The sequence below is a fragment of the Harpia harpyja genome, chromosome 12 (assembly GCF_026419915.1).
Source record: "Harpia harpyja isolate bHarHar1 chromosome 12, bHarHar1 primary haplotype, whole genome shotgun sequence".
NCBI lineage: Eukaryota > Metazoa > Chordata > Aves > Accipitriformes > Accipitridae > Harpia > Harpia harpyja.
Window position 1 is genome coordinate 12,392,230 of NC_068951.1, and position 18,918 is coordinate 12,411,147.

At 62.6% G+C, this 18,918-nt stretch overlaps 1 protein-coding gene across 1 annotated transcript; it reads right to left on the reverse strand.

Annotated features, from left to right (window-relative positions):
- Positions 1–4,752: 4,752 nt before the first annotated feature.
- Positions 4,753–15,897, reverse strand: SEPTIN4 (septin 4). Its single transcript, XM_052804209.1, is given in 16 exon segments — positions 4,753–6,713; positions 7,000–7,099; positions 9,470–9,632; positions 9,778–9,874; positions 10,330–10,431; positions 10,801–10,918; positions 11,008–11,142; positions 11,342–11,465; positions 12,369–12,455; positions 12,571–12,588; positions 12,591–12,657; positions 12,899–13,198; positions 13,434–13,556; positions 15,008–15,122; positions 15,726–15,782; positions 15,877–15,897. Coding segments are annotated over 14 exon segments (1,554 nt in total). The 5' UTR covers positions 15,068–15,122; positions 15,726–15,782; positions 15,877–15,897; the 3' UTR covers positions 4,753–6,653.
- Positions 15,898–18,918: the final 3,021 nt, after the last annotated feature.

Genomic DNA, 18,918 nt, shown 5'->3' on the forward strand with positions numbered 1-18,918 from the left:
GAACAGCAGAGCCAACATCCCTCAGCTAGACCAGGGGTTCCCATCATTTGGGATAAACCCTGAAAAATGTTTCAAGCTCTTGGTCTGGTCTTTCCACTCTAGCTGTGGGGAACAGAGAAGCCACAAAATGTGTTGAAGAATTCTCTCTGCTAGAGCTGGATGGAGAATCTAGTCCGTAGCCCATTTGCCAGCTGCAAGGTAATTCTGGAATGTTTTAGCTGCCTTTAAAGGAGGGGAAGAGCAATGGCATGCAATAGCATAGGGGTTTCAGGTCTACTGAAATCATCAAGTTGTGAGCGGAGGATACAAAGGCTACCTGCTTCATCATGAGCATTCGCTGAATGCATTCAGACACAGCATCCCAAATCCTCATCACATCTGCAAGGTGAGGGGAAGGCATGTCATCTCATCAGCCAGCAGCTCACAGCCACGCCGCCTGCTCCCAACAGAGCAGGCAGCGCTGCATGCAATCAGACTGACTGCTGCTGCCTTACCCAGACCCAGGAGAGGCGGTGGTGGAAATGGATGTGACAAGTGGCAAAGAGGCACAAGAGAGAGTGGGAAGAAACCAGAGGCAGTGCCTTGGTTTCTGGATTAAAAACCAGCCAACCACAGGTGCCCCAGGGAGGCAGCAGTAGGGTCAGGAACAGCACTCAGGCATCCTCCTGCCAAAGTGACCCCTGAGCCATATGGGACCTCCCTGCCTGGGGCAACCTGCCTGCAACGGGCAGGGGAATGGCGTGGGGCACAGTAGGGCACTGCCCCCACCCCACGGAGACCATGGGGCAGGAGAGCCACACGGGGGGGGTCCCCAAGCTGGGGTTCACCCCATGCACACGTCCCCAAATGCTGGAAAAAGAGGTGGGGCTGCACAGGGCCTGCCGATAGGGGAAAATATAATAAATAATATAAGGAATAAATGAATAAATACAGGGAAGGAAAGGAAGGTCTGATGCCAGTTGGGGTTTCACTAGGTGGCAGGCATGGGGTGGCACAGCCCAGGGAAGGAAGGGAGAGATTTCCTTTTGTGCCCTGAGAAACCCTTACTTCTTTCCACCACAATTGCTGCCAAAGGCTTGACGGGAGCTCCAGCGCAGATGTCTGCAGCCAGTGCTGGCGCTGGCGAGAAACCTAAAATAGGACGTTGGAGAATTTGCATTGGAGCATTCACCACATGGAAATATCTCTGCCCAGGGAAGGCTGGGTTTGAGTGGATTTGGGGTTTTTTATTTTTAAAGACGTGATCAAAATCACATGGAATGAAGCACAATGAAGGGTAGGCACAGGCTGGGACTGTCACCAGAGCCTCAGCACTGGGTTTTATCCTCCAGAGAGAAGGGGCACCAGGCTAAATTGGGGCCAAAACAAGAGGCTCTGTTGGCTGTTTTGGGAAGGGAGGTGCAGGCAGGGCCACCAACGTGGGAGTCTGTCTTGGAGTGCTGGGAGCTGCAAGGGTAGGATTCAGGAGGAGGCAGGTTCACACATCCTAGCCTTTGGGGCAATTGCTGCTTCCACCCAAGGAAGCACAAACATTTTCCATTTCCGTGTTGATATTAAGAGGGTTAATGTTTGTGATGGTGATTTTTGGCCCAATAAATAGCCTATACTGGCATCACTAGCCACAGGTGGGTTTCAGCATCTTTGTAAAATGAAGGAGGGTGCAAGGTGGGACTGAGGCAGCGCTGGTAAAGGAGGGAAGGACCCCATGGGGGGCATTTCCTGCCCCAGCTCCAACCCACAGCAAGGGGAGAAGGTGGATGGGGTTGGCAGCTCCCCACAAGGCAGCTTTTCTCCATAGCAGAGGTGTCCCATCCCTTGGACCATTTTGGTGACCTCCTCTGGACCCTCTCTAGCAGGTCCATGTGTGTCTTGTGCTGGGGACCCCAGAGCTGGTCGCAGTGCTCCAGGGGGGTCTGAGGAGAGCGGAGCAGAGGGGGAGCATCCCCTCCCTCGACCTGCTGGCCACGCTGCTGGTGATGCAGCCCAGGAGCCACCTGGCTTTCTGGGCTGCAAGCCCACATTGCCAGCTCATGTCCCATTTTGCACCCACCAGTATCCCCCAGTCCTTCTCCATCCATCCATGCCCCAGTCTGTGCTGGTTCTGGGGACTGCCCTAGCCCAGGTGCAGGACCTTCCACTTGGCCTGGTTGAACTTCATGAGATTCACACGGACCCACTCCTCCAGCCTGTCCAGGTCCCTCTGGATGCCAGCCCTTCCCTCCAGCGTATCGACTGCACCACTCAGCTTGGTAGAGAACCAAAACTGGTATGTCTTGGGTGATGCAGAGACCACAGAAACGCGGAGCCTGGCCTTAGCTCTCTGCCAAGGACATCTGGGGCACCTCTTTGAAGTGCTTCAGCCACTTTAGCAGAGAAAAATAACACAACCACACACTTAACAGGCTTTCGCCATCCACATGGGGATAAATGACGGCACGGGGATGGGCGTAGCTCTCACTCAGGAGTTCCCTGGCTCTGACACCAACATCTGAGAGAAATATTGATGGAAGTATTTTGTGCTCTGTGGTTCAGGTCATCTGAAGAACACAAGCAAGGAGGAGAGTGACTGCCAAAACCTCCGCGCTGGCCTGACCAGCTCGATCTTACCTCCGGAAGGAGGCAGCTGGCGCTCGTCCCAGCCTGGCCATGCCGCAGGTGACCAGAAGCAGCCGAGGAAGCAGCTGAAAGCAGAGCCCCTTTCTGGGCTCCCTTCCCTGTGAGACCACGGGGCAGGGTTCCATCCATGGGGAAGACGGGAACAAAGCCTGCCTGAGATCTCCCTGCCCTTGCAGGCCGTTCTGCCACATGGGGAGCAGAGGTAGGGGGCAGAGGGGTCTGGATGGCCCCGGAGGGGCTTGGAGCAGACCAAAATGGGGGACACAGAAACCCAGGGATGGTCTTGGAGGCAGCAAGCAGAGGGGTCCAGAGAAGATCCAGGCACATATCGGGAGGGGGAAGGGGATCGGAGGGTGTAGGGGATGTCACACGGGGGAGTGAGTGAGCACAGAGGGACCAGAGCTGAGCTGAAGGTGCTCGGTGGGGGGTAGAGCTGTTCGAGCATGGGGAGTGGCAGGGGGGGGGACCAGATAGGAGCAAAGCCCTGCAGAGGGGAACAGAGCTGACTGGGGTATGGGGGTAAAGAGGAATGGGGGGTACCTGGACAGGGCCAGGCAGGGATATGAGGGGGGGGTTGAGTGCCAGTAGAGGGGAGCACAGGAGTTGATGATGTTTAGAATCAGAGAGACCAGAGGGAGGGTGTGCTGAGGAAGAAGGATGGGGAGAAACTACAGTGCACAGAAGGGGGCCATAAAGGACTGGGGGTGCCCCCAGAGTGGGAAGGCTAGTTTTCCAGTCATTCCCCCCCTCCACCACAGGCTTCCTACCCATGGGGTGAACGGCAAGGAGCACAGGGTGCTCTGCTCACCAAACAAGCTGGGGGGGCTGTGGGTGGCCCCAGCACCCACCATCCCAGGGTGGCAAGCGAGGCCACAGCAGCAGGTCCCACCCACATCCAGCAACCATCGGGTGGAAATAAAACAACACCTAAGGGGAAGGCAGGAAACCCTACAAGCAGGTGAACAGGCAGAGAGGACAGGGCTGGGCCAAGCACACCCACGGTACAGGGGCTGCTGAGCTTAAACAGGGTGTCAAGGGTGTGGGTGGGGCCCAGGTGAGGGTGCTCAGGTTTATTAAGGCATCAGGGACAGGGATGTACATGGATGGATGGCATGGCATGGCATGGCATGGCATGGCATGGCATGGGCATTTGCTTCCCCCAGCATGCCACAGCCCAGCCCCGCAGGGTGCAGGCGGACATGTACAGCCCTGTGCCATGTGCATGATGGCTGCTGCTGGGTGTCATGGCAGGGGACACAGGATCACCCCAACACACTGCCCTGGGCTGGGGCCAAGCCTGCATGAGTGCGGGTGCCCTCCCAAACTGCCGGCTCCCTGCTCCTGTGCACCCCCCCCCCCTCCGCCAGACCCAGCAGGGCTGGACTGTGCCAGGATCTGCTGGTTCACAGCAGGATTTGGGGGGGCCCAGGGAAAGCCATCGAGCACCCCCACCCTGTGCTGGACTGGGCACTGTATGGAGGATAGTGGGGTGCAAGGGGGGTTGCAGGGGAGGGTAGCAGGGTGGGATAAGGGGGTGCAGGTGGATGATGCCCACTGGAAGGCAGGCAGAGACACAGCTCACCCATCCTGGTGCCACTCTGCCCACCCCTCCTACCCCTTCATCCCGCCAGCTCCTGGTGAAGCCAAACTGGGGTACGGGGCGTTGGTACTCGCAGGGGAGGCCCAGCCACGCCAAGTGCCCGCAGTGTCTGCCGGCAGGGCTCACCCCACCGTGGGGGGTGTGAGGATGCCCGGGGACAGCATGTGGAGGGCAATTCCATCCCCTGGCTCAGGCTCTCCGCTCTGTCCCCCCAGTTCTCATCATGGCCCCAGCACCAACAGCACCCGGGGCCATGGGATCCCAAAGCAACACGTGAGAGGGGGACCAGCCAGTAGCAGGCAGGGGGGAACCTCATCCTTGTGTCGCCTCCATCCCCAGAGCTGGGTCCCACGGGGCTCTCCCACCCTACCCTAAGATGGGTGCCCCTGTGGATGCAGCACAAACACCCCAATATCCATTTTGAGCCTTTGCCAGGGAAACAGGAGCCAGGAGCAGGTGGCCATTGGGCTGACCACCATCAGCCCTGTCCTCACCTGCCCAGGGGTGCCCACTGCCCGTGCAGAAGTGACTCGGGGTTGCAGACAAGCTGGGTCAGCCGTATTTATTGAGAACAGTTGTGGAGGGATAAAAATATTTCCACTAGCTCTATAAGAATTTATAAACCTATACTCTGCTTATCCTTTAATAAATGCCTCTATGACCATCATGCGAAGGTAGGTACTTCTGTAAGAAAATAGCAAGATTAAAAAAAGGAAAGCGCTAATACACCCTGCGAGGTCCTGCCTGTGGGGTCCCTGCCCACGGGGGCCAAGTGACCCTCCGGCTGGCATGGGGACACTGTGGCACATGCCGGACGCTGCCCCAGCACCCTGCAGCACCCACCCTGAGCCTCGGCCGGATGCAGCCCCCATCAGCCAAGCTGCCTGGATGCAAAGCCCTTGCCCAGGGGTGAACCCACACAGGGAACCCCGGCTTGGGTGGCCCTGCTGGGGAGGGGATGTGTCCCCATGCCAGCAAGCTCCCAGTGATCCCACTGCTCCCAGTTCTGCCTCCACCCTGCAGCTTTGCCATCCCCTTTTGTCTTTCCCCATACCCAGAGGGGAGCAGGGAGCTGGGGGGGGTTCGGGTCCATCTCCCCAGGGATGCCCTGCGGCCGCTGCCTGGGGATGTGCAGGCCAGGGCTTGCCCGGGGACACACAGTGGTGCTTTTCCAGGAAGCAACGCAGATGGGGACATCCTGGGGGGGACACAACACAGTGCTCAGCAGGGCAGCAACAGGGATGGGGACTTCCTGGGGGGACACAGGCACATAACACAGTACTCTGCGGGAAAGCAACACAGAAAGGGACAGCCGGGGTGGGGGGACACTGCAGTGCTCTGCAGTGCTCTGCAGGGCAGCAACACCAATGGGGACATCACGGGGGAATATGGGGACACACAGCAGTGCTTTGCTGGGAAGCAACATGGATGGGGACATCCTTGGGGGACACACAGTGATGCTCTGCCAGGAAGCAGCAGGGACAGGGCCATCTTGGGGACACAGAGGGACACCACAGACAAGCAAGTGGCACCAGGAGCAGAAACACCAGCAAGAGACGATGCTGTTGCCACGGGTCAGGAAGCACCGCAGGTGCAAGACAGTCATTATTGCATTACAGAGCCAATATCCAGGGGGCCAGACTGGGGACCCAGCATCTGATTTGGGGTTCAAGGGACTTTCTCTGGGGACTGTGATTCACCAATACTCCCCATGCCATGGCCCTCCCCACCGCCTGGGGACATGGGGTGCTCCCAAGGGATGACGCTGGGTGGGGACAGGGTCCCTGCCAAGGACACAGGGCTGGGCACCTTCAGTCCCTCCTTGTACCGGTGCTGGCATGGAGGCAGCCAAGGGTCTGAGTGCTGGCTGCCACCCTGGCCAGGATGGCGGCTGCCCCTCCATCCCCTTGGTCACCTGCGGTCCCTAGGCACTGCTGTCCCTCCATGCCAGCCAAGGCCAGGGAGGAGCAACCCTGTCCCCCACAGCAGGGCAGCTGGGGCTTTGGGGAGGCTGGGACCAGTCCCCCCCTTTCCTCTTCCCTTAAGCCAGGGCCAAGCTGAGTGTAAAGGCTGTAAGCAGGCAGCCCAAGGTGACACAGGGACAAGGGACATGACATGGGGAGCAGGCTGGCCGGTGGCTCTCCCCAGAGCTGCGGGGGAAACAGGGAAAGCCAAAGCTCGGGGGACAAAGCTGTCCCCAGCCTGGGGCAGGGCCAGGGCAGCAATCTAGCTGGGACAGGGGACCCCCAGGCTGGGTGCCCTGTCTCCTAGCTGTGCCCATGGGATGGGCGCTGGCCGGTTGGATAAGGCGATACCGCAGCAGCTTAAGGTGGCGGGTGCGGTGTTGGTACCAAGTCTCGCAGTGGGGCTGGGGCAGGATGGAGCGTGATGTAAACACTTCTGATCTGGGCCAGTGAGGAGGAGGAGGAAAAAGGGGCTACTGCGAGTCCTTCATCTGCTTCTGGATCTTCTGGAGCATCTCTTGCATCCGCCGCAGCTGGAAGGTAACAGAGCAGGGATCATGGGGGGGTGCTGGCACCCCCCAGCCATGCCAGCTCCCTTGCAAACGTATTTGGGTCAAGCACCCCAAGCAGATTGGAATCACTGAGAACAGTGGGCGGAGTGGGGGGGAACCGTCTGATGCCCCTCCAACACCTCCTCACCATGGCCTAAGGGGCAGCAGCTGCAGGAAGGGTGGCCTCTCGCAGCTGTGCCATTGCTGGGGCTGGGGACATGGCGGGGAGACTGGGGGCAGAGGGGGCTCGGCCTTCCCCCACACTCACCTCCTCATCCTTCTCCCGGATGAGCTTCTCTGTCTCCGCGTCTGGCACCGGGGGGATGACAGGGATGGGGAAATCCGTCCCGCTCTCTCGCGTCAGCTTGCTGTGGGCAGAGAGAGGAGGTGAGGGTGCTGCCACAGCCCTCCTGGCTCCCCACGGGGACATTCCCCCATGGGTGTCTGCAGGCCTGGAGACCCCGAACCTTGCAGATACCCACCACCTGCCTGCACAGACACTGAGCCCCCCTGGCCAGGGCTGTGCTTGGCCCTTTTCCCAGTGGGGGGAAACATGGGCAGCTCCAAGCATCCCCCAAAACCCAGCACCCCCAACCTGCTTCAAACCAGTTTGGGGGGACCCAGGGAGGCACCACCACAACAAGGGTGCCAGGGACCCCCCAGAGCACAGAGCCCTGCCTGGGTGCTTCAAGCTAGGGTCAGGCTCTCCTTGCCCAATATTTTCTCTGCTGCTTTAAAACATCATAAACTCGGCATCTCCCTTCTCTCCCACAGCCACAGCCCCACTGCAGGACAGGCTCCCTGAGCACCCCACAGCCCATCCAGCCCCAGGGATGCTCTGCACCCCTTTTCCCGAGCATCAGCTCCCATTCAAGCCCATCCCTACTGGAGGGAGCTGTGGGCGTCCACCTGGGGCTACCCCACCACACAGGACCACAGCCAGCCGAATCGATGGCTTCTCCCATGCCAATGGCTATGGGGAGGGACCAGCAATCCCAGCTGGGTCCCTGTGGATGCCACGTGCTACCCCAGTGGGTGACGACATGGCTGGGACACTGCCAATGCGGCTGGCAGGGGTCACGCATGCTGCCACGTGCCACCGCCACATGCCACAGCTGGTGCAGCCCCTCCGCATGCAAAGGAGTGATGGACACGGCGGATGTTGCACGGGTGGGCTGGGCCACCCCTGCCACGTGGGGTCCATTGTGATGAGGGGGCTGTGTCAGCATGCCACAGCAAGGATATGGGTTTTGGCCACGTTTTAAGCTGCTTTGGAAGTCGCTGCCCGTTGTCACGACTCCTCGCCATGGGAGGACCCAGGGGAGAGCACGTCAAGCTCCTTCTATCCCTGGCAGCAAGACAAGGTTTGAGCCAGGCACTGGCAATGGGTCAAGCAGTTTCACCAGCCCAGGAAAACCTGCCTCCCTAGAAAAGGCAGCAGGCCTGCCTACCGCTGCCTCCTGCACCCCAAAATCACATTGCCCCTGGGATGGCAGTAGGATAGGGGTGCCAGCCTGCAGCTCTTTCCTTGGGCAGCTTTTGGCTGGGAAAAAGCTAGGTGCCACCAAACAGTGACATGTCCCCCCAACCACACCTTGCCTGGGTGAGCTGGGGTGATGCTACTGGCACACAGCGTCCTCCCGGCACCGCTGGTGGTGCCGGCACCCCAAGGGCAACTTGTGTGGGCAACAGGTGGGTGGCCACAGGGCCAGCTCTCCCCGAGATCGGCTGCCTGGCCCTTGCGTGGGCACAGAAGGACCAAGACAGCGTTGGGTACCAGCAAGTACTTTATATAGGGACCAGGGGGATGGGCAGGGAGAGGAGGGCAGCGGGGGCCCAATGTGGCCCCGGCTGGATCCTGGCTCAGTCAGCAGAGCAGTCGGCACAGCACAGCCTCAGCACGGAGGGATGCTGCCTTCTCCAGCAGCACATATGGAGAGACCATCTTAGAGGCACCTATAGTCACTGCCAGCCCCTCCCACTGGCACCGCTGCTTCAGCCCCCCACGACCCACTTGCTCCCACACCACTCCAGCACCCTGGCTAGAGGGTCCCACCAGGGACCCTGCTTTGGGGGGCTCCCTGCAGCATCTTGGGGTGGCTAAAGGGGATGCGAGTGCCATGAATCCAGCTAGTACCAGTGGCAAAGCCCCAGCACTGGCTGCTTGCTTAGCTCCCGCTCCAGCCCCAAAGCCTGCAGGGACACAGGGTCCCCCTCACCGCTAGAGCATCCCCCCCAGTCCTGGGGGGACGCAGAGTCCCCTTGACTGCTGGAGCATCCCCACTGAGACAGACCCAGCCCAGCAGGACACACAGGGTCCCCCTCACCGATGGAGCATTGCCCCCCAGCTGGCCCCAGGGGGATGCAGGGTCCCCTTCACTGCCAGAGCATTTCCCCCCACCCTGCCAGACAGCACCAGCCCTGGGGGGACACCGTGTCCTCATCACTGCTTGAGCATCCCCCCTAAGACAGACCCAGCCTTGGGTCCCCTTGCTGCCGGAGCATCCCCTCCCAGCCAGCCCCAGCCCAATGGCATGGGAAGGGCTGCCCGCTGCACCAGGGCACCCCACCATGCTGCCAAGGATTCCTTTCCCAGCCCACCATGATGCCTGGCATGGACCCACAGACAACCCCAACCCCCTGAGATCACCACTTGCAATGGGCTGGGGTCACCCCTAAGAGAGGAGACGCTCCCCCCCACCCCCCTTCAGCCTGGCACCCCACTCCCAGCCCCGTACTTGCGGTTCCTCTCCTTCACCACCATGCGGGTCATGCTCTGGATGCACTGCGTGCGGTAGTTCTCATAGTGGGTTTCCCGCGTCACGTCCTTGAGGTCCTGCATGTGGGTCCTCACCAGCATTGTCCGCAGCTTCACGAAGTCACAGTGGGATGGGTTCTCCACTGCAGGGGAGCCTGGGGTCAGGGGGCCACAGCCAGCCCCCCCATCCCCCTAAGCACGCCCAGGCTGAGCAGCGTGGAGATGGAGCACGCGATGTCCCCATCCCCTCAGGGCTGGTGGGATGCTGGCAACACGGCCCAGCTTTACCTTCCACGATGCCCCAGGGGTAGAGGCGCCCACGGACACGCCGGCCTTTGGCCTCTACAACCGTGTTGCTGCCGATGACGGCGAAGGGGATGCTCTCCTGCAAGAGGACGGCAGGGGTTAGCAGGGCTCGGTCCTGCCCACTGTGGCCCATATCCCTCCACACACATCTCTTCAGCCATATCCAGCACCCATTTACCCAGATACCCGGGGAGCCCTGGCTATGGAGCACCCTAGGTGGGACAGCAGCAGTCATGGCATGGGTTTCTCCACCCCAGCCCCATCCTACCAATCTGCAGGTGGCACCTGTGGGGTCTTGGTGATGTGCCTGGGTAGTGTGATAGGTAGTAACCCCACCATCCTGGGGCTGCCAGAGGGCTTGTGTGGCCCCAAAGAGTCCCAAGGGTACCCCAGAATGAGATGTCCTCCCAGCCATGGGGTTCTGCCCCCCCCAAGGATGGAGCTGGAGGAACCCGACCCTTTGCAGGGGCGTTGGACTAGATGAGCTTTAAAGGTCCCTTCTAACCCAAACCATTCTATGATTCTATGACCCACCTTCAGTGCCTGGTCCTGAAGCTTGAACTCCTCATCCTCATCCGAGTCACACTCGGGGAACTGGTAGATGCGGATGCCATAGTGGTCGATCTCCTCCCGGATCTGGAGGCAGACGGCCCTGCTGAGGGCACAGTTCCGGCCCTCGGAAAAGGGGTGGGAAGCACCACACAGTGCCAGTCTCCCCCAAGGACCCACAAAACCCTATCCCCTGCAGGAACCCCTGAGACTAGATGTCACGGACACCCCCCTGCACCCTTCCAGTCCCTAGCTGAGCACCAGGGAGACATGTCCTTGGTAGCCACATGGGCAACATGGTCCTCTACAGTGCTGCGAGCATGGAGGATGCTCCATGGCAAAGTCCAGGCAGGGGTTGGAGAGAGCCCCCAGCTGAGCGGGGGACCCCAGCCCCAGGGCACCCCCATCACCAGGGACCCACTGAGATGGCTTCAGGCTGTGCCAGCCTCCCCGTACTTTGCTCTTCATGCGCTCCACCTCGGCAGGGGTCAGGGTGTCAGCCTTGGCCAGCACCGGCACGATGTTCACCCGCTGGTGCAGGGCTCTCATGAACTCCACGTCCAGGGGCCGGAGGCTGTGGGGGAAGGGCAGTGAGCACCATCCCACCAAGCCCCTCCCCCAGCCCCCCCCCAGCCCAGCAGCACAGGCAGGGGCTGCCCGTACCCATGGCCAAAGGGAGAGATGAAGTAGATGCAGCAGTGGACGCGGTTGTCCTGGATGTTCTTCCGGTTGAGGCCACTTTCGTCACGGAAATACTGCTCGAACTGCTGGTCGATGTAGTCGGCCACTGGCTTCCAGCTGCGGGGACAGGGAGGCAACTGTCTGAGTCCCCTGTGGGACCCTCAGGCTTTCCCTGGACCCCCAGCTCAACACCTCCCGTGGCTCAGCATCGCCGCCCAAGGAGCCATGGGCATCTCACCCTCAGAGCCACTGGCACCCACGGTGGTGCTGCCCGGCCCCAGGGAGACACCCCCCACACCCCCTCCATGGGACGCACCACTCTGTGTTGTTGACAGCATCACCAAAGCCCGGTGTGTCCACAATGGTCAGGCGCAGCTTGACACCCTTCTCCTCGATGTCCACCACGTGCTTGGTGATCTCCACCGTCTGCGTGATGCGCTCTGCAGCGGCAAGAGACATGTCGATGGGGAGGGGGAGCACCCCGGGCAAGAGGTGATGTGGGTGACGTGGGGAGATGCTGCAGCCCCTGGCTGTCACCCCCCACCCTGGGGGGCTGGGGTGGCTTTGCAGGATCAGGCCCAACGTGTGCCAGGGTCCAGCACCAAGAGATGATGCTCCATGCCATGGCCTCCCACATCCACGTGGATGTGCACCCATCCCTCAGTGGCTGTGCCACTGCCACCCAGTGACAGCCCGGCTCCGGCAGCACAGGGGTCTGCTGGGGCCAGGCGTCACTGCAGGAGCATTTTTGGCTCCCTGTACCCCCACGTGTGACCCCACGGCTCCAGGACTGCACATGCCCCTTTATGCCCATGACCCCTCCATGCCCCTGCACCCCCAAGGATGCTTCTGTTGCATTGTGTGCATGTGGCCACACACATTTTGGCTTTCGCTCCAAGCAATGGAAATAAATCAAACAACCACCTCAAAACAAATCAAGCAACTGCCTCTAACCCCTGGGGATTTGGGCAAGTCTGGGCGATTTTAATTCAAAAACTGGCTGCAGCTGAACCAGCACTGTGCCCTGGACCCCGACTGACCCCCGCCTCCTGGATTTGCTGTGGCTCCAGCCGATCCCCAACAAGCTTGTTTTCCCAGTGGGGACAAAGCCCCCACAGGGGGTCCCTGTGCTGAGCCAGCGGGGAGGTCCCCACTGCCTTGGAGCAGTCCCCAGTGCCGGCAGGCAACTGGCAACATGCCACAAGCAGCTTCAGAGACCCAGAGGAGCCCAGCTGGGCAGGGACAGGGGCTGCAGCCCCCTGGGGATGGCAGAGGGCGCTGCCACCTCCCCCCCCCCCGATACCCAGGACACCCCACCACTGGGACTGTCATACCCCCCTTACCTTCAGCATTCAGCAGCTTGCGGTCTCTGTACATGTCCGTCAGGAAGAGGCTGTTGACCAGGGTGGACTTGCCCAGCCCGGATTCCCCTGAGATACAGGGACAAGGGTGAGGGGCGGCAGCCGGTACACACCCCCCGGCTTCATGGCTTTTGGGATCCAGAGTAGGATCAGTATCTCCCATGCCAGGCTCACTCCCCTGTACCTGCCACCATGAGGGTGAGCCCTTCTTCACTGACTTCCGATGGACCTGGTTGGGCAGTGTGGCAAAGCCCACGTACTCCTTGTCATCCTGTGGGCAGAGGGGATGTGGGACAGGGGATGCCACCATCCCACCCCCCACCATCCTGGCGGGCCACCCCCTTGTCGTGTCCCCGCCCTGGCCCCCGAGGGGTCCCCCAGGTTGGAGCACCTCAGGATGTGGCCATGCCTGCCCAAACCCCTTGGGTTCGGAGGGTGGGACCCATCCTCCACCGTGGCTCCTGCAGCCCCTCACCCCATGTCCCCCCACTCCCTGCGGATGCATCCTGCACCTCGGAAGAGTCGTAGGGGTCCAGCTGCCCCCAGGGGCTCCGTGGGCGGTTGGGGCTGGGGGACGGGGGGGCAGCGATGTGCTGCTGGAAATCCAAAGGCCGAGACCGGGAGAAGATCCTGGCGTCCCTCTCGTTGGCAGGTTCGTCAGGGGTGACCCTTCCCACGCCACAGAGGGGGTGGCCAGGCTCCCGCCGGCTCTCCAGGGGCTCCACCTTCCTGGGGCTGTCGGCCGGTGGGCAATCCTGCAGGAGCTGGGTCAGCTCAGCCTCCTCTGAGTCCTCCTTCAGGAAATGCTTTATCTGGGGACCAAGGGACGAGATGACACCAATGGTGGCAGTGCCAGCCTGAGGTGGCATCACCCATCTTGGCATCATGAGCCCCCAAGCTACAGCAGCCAGACACATGCACCCCAAGGATGGCAGGGATGGGAGGAGAGGGGGGACACAGCTACCCCAGGGGACCAGCCACCACCCTGGGGACAGCCATGGGATGGCAGTGGGGACAGCCACGGTCCCATGCACCCTGGGAGCTTACAGCTTGCGGCGCGGGGACAGCAGCCATCTCCTGGCACTCCAGGGGACAGGGACCTTCCCCCTGGGCACCCCACTGCTCCTTGGGGTCTTCTGGGGTAGCCAGGGCCCCCACGCACCCCATGGCCTGCCAGGAGGACAGGGAGGGGGTGCCGGGGGGAGGGAGAGACACCAAGAAGAGATGAACAGCAGCAGCAGAGGAGTTGGCAGGGAGGACAGACCCAGGGGGGAGGCAGACTGTGGGCAAGAGTCTGCCTGTGCCCCCCTGCCCACTCACTCGCAGGGTCTTGGCATGGGCGATGGCGCAAGGGGCTCCCACCGCTGCAGTCCCAGGGGACAGCCAGGGCAGGGGACCTGACCCACAGCCATCACCAACCCCACATGCAAAGGGCTCACGGCAACACAACCTGTCGTGCAAAAGGGCCACGAACCCCATGGCCATGCTCAGGCCGTGTCCTCACATGCACCGGGACCCCAACACCCCCTTGGCCTGGCTCTCCCCATCCTGGAGCTGGTGCAGGCAGCAGCCCCAGGCAGGAGCTGGGGGGGGGGGGGGTGCAGACACAGCAGCCCCTGAGCTGGTTGGCCCTGTGGGGTGGTGGGTCTGGGACAAGGGACAAGGACGCTGGGACTGGGATGGCTCCACATCCTGTTTACAAGTGCTGGCGGGAGGAGACGTGTTCCCAAGGGCACAGCCGGTAGTGGCTCCCATGGGACCAAGCCCTCCTGCCAGCAGGCACCGGGGTCCCCAATGCCTTGCCACAGCAACTGCCAGGATACCCCAGCCCCATGGGCAGGGAGACCCCCAAATGGGGGACACACAGGGTCTGGGGGAGACCCTGACCCTGCAGGCTCACACCTGGGGGTCAGTGTCCCCCCCAGATCAGGGCCTGAAGGTGACAGCCCTCCATGGGGACATGTGTCCTCCCCCATCCCATGTCCCCGCTCCATCGGTGGGGAGGGCAGCTGTGCCGGCGGCAAGGCACGATGCACCGAATTAGCGGGCTGGAAACAAGGTCACAGTGCTGTCGGGGCTGTGCGCTCACATGCCCGTGCCCCGCTCCCTGGTACGCCTGTGGCCACCAGCACGGGGGGCCATGCACGGTGCCAGGGTGGGGGGGCAGCAGGTGCCCCCATGGCAGGGGCTGCAGGGCCCCCATGCTCCCTTCTCCCCCAGCGGGTCAAGAGTGCTCTGTGGGTCTGTGTGACCACAGCATCCTCTTCTTCACCGACCTTGACCTGGAGGGGCTCAGTACCAGCCCCCACTGCAGCACAGCCCAGCTGGGAGCCACACAGTGTTGGGAGACGATGCCACCGCTACCAAGCGCTCCCAGCCCTGCTGCCACTCCACCCCACAGGGCTCCAGCCCTTCAGGAGTCCACCTCATCCCCCACCCCAGAGAAGCTGATGGTGATGCTGCAGCACGGGAGGGGTTTGCTCCGCATCCCCAGGGGTCCTGCAGCAAGTGCATCCCACAGCAAGGCTGTCCCGGAGACAGAGCATTGGCTGTAGCACCTCCCCGCAGCACCGGGGTACTCCGGGTCCCCCCATCCCCATCTGCCCCCTCTCTCGCCCCACCTGGGAGGAAGGCTGCCCCTGTACCTCTTGCCCAGGCTGCAGCTCGGGGCAGGTGGCCATGGCAGAGCCGGCGTCACCCGTGGTTGGGAGAGGATGCCGAGTGGTACCGGCTGCGCTGAGGGATGGGGAGCGGCATTAGCATAACTCCACCCTGGGCAGGGACCTTGGCCCCAGCATCCACCGCACCCAGCAGGCAGGCACGGCCCCTGTAGGCCCTGGGGGGCAGGACCAGTGGGGGGGGGGGGCACAGGAGGGGAGAGGGAGCCCCAGGGCAGAGCAAAGCCCAGCTCCTGCCCAGTTGTCAAGATGTCAAGGACCAGCAAAGCACCGTTGGCCAAGGAGGTGGCAAGGCAGGTCCTGGGGGGCTGCATGACCACCACCACCAGCCCCCCTGGGCTGAGCACAGTTTGGCTACAGCCCAGGAGGACATGAAGCCCTTGGAAACACCTCCACCCCAGAACAAAAACCTTCTCCACCCCAGTGCACACCAGATCCTCTCCTGCTCCCCACCCTGGAGCAGCTATGCTGGCAGGGCCCCCCAGCCTCTTTGAGGGGAGAAACCCAGTTTTCCATGAAAGACTGTTTGAGAACTCAATGCTTTTGTGCCTGACAGTTAAAGCTTCCCCGCACAGCTCCAAGTCACTGCTCTGGCTGGGCCTGATGGGTCTGGCTGAGAAGGACCTGACCCCGGGCTGGGACAAGCAGGGATGATGCTCACCACAGGGATCCCTGGCAGAAGCTCCAGCAGTCCTGCCTCAGCTTCCCCAGCTCATCCCTGGGGAGGCGAAGGGTTAACGGTGCCCCAAGAGGCAGCGAGGGCACCCGGGCTGGGCTGTCACTGTCGGGGGTCACCAGGGACAGTGATTCACCTTGATGCATGTCGAGATGCATCAGAGCAGCTCAGGCGCACAGCCAGGGTCACTCAGCCGCGGAAGGGCTGCGTTCGCCAGGAAAGCGCTAAAAAGCCCTGAAGCATCAGCCGGTGCCGGGACAGGTGCGATGAACCGCAAGCCTGTGGACGCAGAGAGGGGCCTGGATGCTTCTGTGCCAGTACCCAGCATCCCTGGCTCCCAGCCACCCTCCTAACTCCAGCTCTGGATCTCCCCCCCCCCCCCCCAGTTTTGAGGCCACCCAATGCCAGTAGCAGAGACCCTGCTGTCCCCACCTGGCCTCAGCGGTCCCTGCTGTCCCAGGGGAGCAGTGCCACCATCCCCAGCTGACACCGCACCTCCGTAAGGGATCTCCCCGATGGCTTTACAGCCCCTTTCCCCGCCCCATCCCAGCCTGAATCACTGCCCCCCCCGCCACACCACCACCCTGGCCAAGCTCTGCACCCCATCAGCGGTGCCCCTCGCACCCCATATCCACCCTGCCCGGTGTAGCACGGCTTTCCTACAACAACCACTGCTTTCCAACAACAACCACCGCTTTCCAACCGTCCCACCCCACACTCCTGACAGGACTGGGGATTTACCACAGCAAGAGCTTGGGGCTGCGCCGGTGCCCCCGTAAGCGGATTATACGGCCGGCTGCGCGTGAGCCAGCACTCGGCACCGGGGCTGTCACCAGCCCGGCATCTCCAATGAGGTGGCACACGCGCTGCCTCATCTCTGCCTGTCATGTTGCATCGCACCTTCCCCGCGCAGTGACAGGCCGAGGGCCGTGGCAGAGCAGGGCACGGGGGCAGTGGGCAAAGCCTGAGCTGGGAAAACCACCAGCTGCCCATTAGCATCCTCCTGCCTGGCACCACATTCCCATGGGATGTGTTTTCCCAGCCTGTTTCTGCGGGGAAAAGGAAGGGAACATCCCAGCAAGTGCTGTCCCCGCAGCCAGGCTGGCCAAGGCATCCCCAGCCCACCTAAAGGTGACATCCAGATGTGCCACTCACGGCACAGCACACTCCACTGCAGCACAACAGCTGAGCGTCCCAGGCACAAACACCCTCTCCCAAAGGGATGAACCAGCCCCATGTGGGACAAGTGCACGGTGGCCCCCGCCAAAGCCCAGCTCTGCTGGGACCAGCCTGGCTCTTCCCCAGGGCAGCCAGCACCTGTGCTGTGCCTGCTCCAACCTGCCTCCAGATGACGGGATGCTCCCACTGGCATGCTGCAATTGGAGTTTCTTACCCCCAGCTCTCTCCTCCCACCCTGTCAGCAGTATCCCAGTTGGGAAACTGAGTCTACCAATAGCTTTAACAGGAGCAGGGTGCTGGGCACCCTATGTATGCAGGCACAGGCAGTGGCAGGGGTCCCTGGTCTGGGCAGGGTGTCAGCACTAGACAGGCGAGCCCATGGGATGAGAGCCTTTCCAACACATCCCTCAGTGAAGCAGCTCCAGCTCCTTTCCTGCAGGGAATCCTCCAGCTCAAAGGGCCTGCAAGTACCTGTGTGGGGACCCCAAGATGGGACCACGTGCAGTGGCTCCCCACAAGCCGGGAAGTGAGAGTGGGGCCTGTCTGCACTGGAAACAAGGCACATGGGGATGGGCGAGAAGATCCAGCCCACTGAGCCAGGAGCAGAGGTCAAGGGGGACCATTGCTCATACTGCTTCTCCGGGTGAGTTGTGGGCTGCTTTAGGGACAGAGGGATGTGGCACTGGTGTCAGGGGGCACCGGCTCCACCTCTGCGGGTCCTTCTGGATGTGTCCACACCCACCTCCAGCCCCAGCTCACCACACATCCACAGCCAAGGGAGCCCAGGTCCCCTCCAGTACCCAGCTGTGGCTGCCGTCCTCCCCCCCAGATGTTTCCAAGCCTGGATCTGTCCATCCCCAAAGCCATGGTTTGGAGCCTTTTGGGAAGGCGCTCGCTGGAGCCGGTTGCGACACGCTCCCCAGCCGCCCTCCTATCTGGTTTCACTGTGTCCCGCTCCGGAGGAATGTGCCGGTCCTGTTCCCACGGCGGCTGCTGGGGAAAGACGGCCGCAATGGTCCCCACCAAGGGCAGTTGTCCCAGCGGCCGCAACCCTGGTGCCATGCAAGCCACGGCCACAACCCTCCATCTCCATCCCCACCCTGGGCATGGCGAGTGCCTCGGGGTCCCCGCGGGGACGTAGCCCTGACGAGCGGCTCCTGGAGACCTGCCACCACTGTAGAGGGGTGAGGCAGTACGAGTGATGCAGGACAGGCTCCCACCGAGCCGGGAAAGCCGTTGGCGGCTCCGGACCTTGCCGGTAACTGCAGAGACAGCCCCAAATCGCAGCTAGGCTCCGGGCGTGCGCGACGGTCCCCGCAGGAGGGCCCGGCCAGCCTGGCAGCACCGCCGGGACCGCAGCCCGGGGGACCTGCCAAAAGCAAGGCTGGGTGACCGATGCTCCCCTCGGAGCCAGCCGAGAGCGGCCCCCCCTGCCCACGCAGGGACACCCCGGGGGTGCCGCAGGTCGTGGGGACACGCAGGTGCCGCTCGGAGGCAGCGTCGCCTTTCCGGGAGGCGCCTGCCCCGATGCCACGGTGAGGGGCGGCGTGCAGGCTGTCCCGTGGTCCCGTCTCCCGCCTCCGCATCTCCCCGGGGCTCGTCCCGGAACGCTGCCCGGCTGCTGCCCGCCGGGACCGGGCAGGTGCTGCCTCACTGCCCGTGCCCCCCCTCCCCCCCCGCCCCGCTGCGGCACCGGCCCGCTCCGCCCCCGCCGCACCGTCACCTTCACGGAGGGCACCGGAATGCGGGAGCGGGCCCGGCCGCCCGGTGCGGTGCAGCCCGGTGCGGTGCAGCCCCCCCTCCCCGGCCTTACCATGGCTGCGGCGCCGGGCGCCGTCCGGGAGCGGCGGCTGCCGAGCGGCACGGCCGGGCCCCGCCGCCGGGATTAGCAGAAATAGCAGCCGGCGGGGGCGGGGGCGGCCCGGGGCGGGGCGGGCGGCGGGCGGGGCGGGGGCGGCCGCTCGGCACCACCGGCACCGGGCACCGGCATCAGCACCGG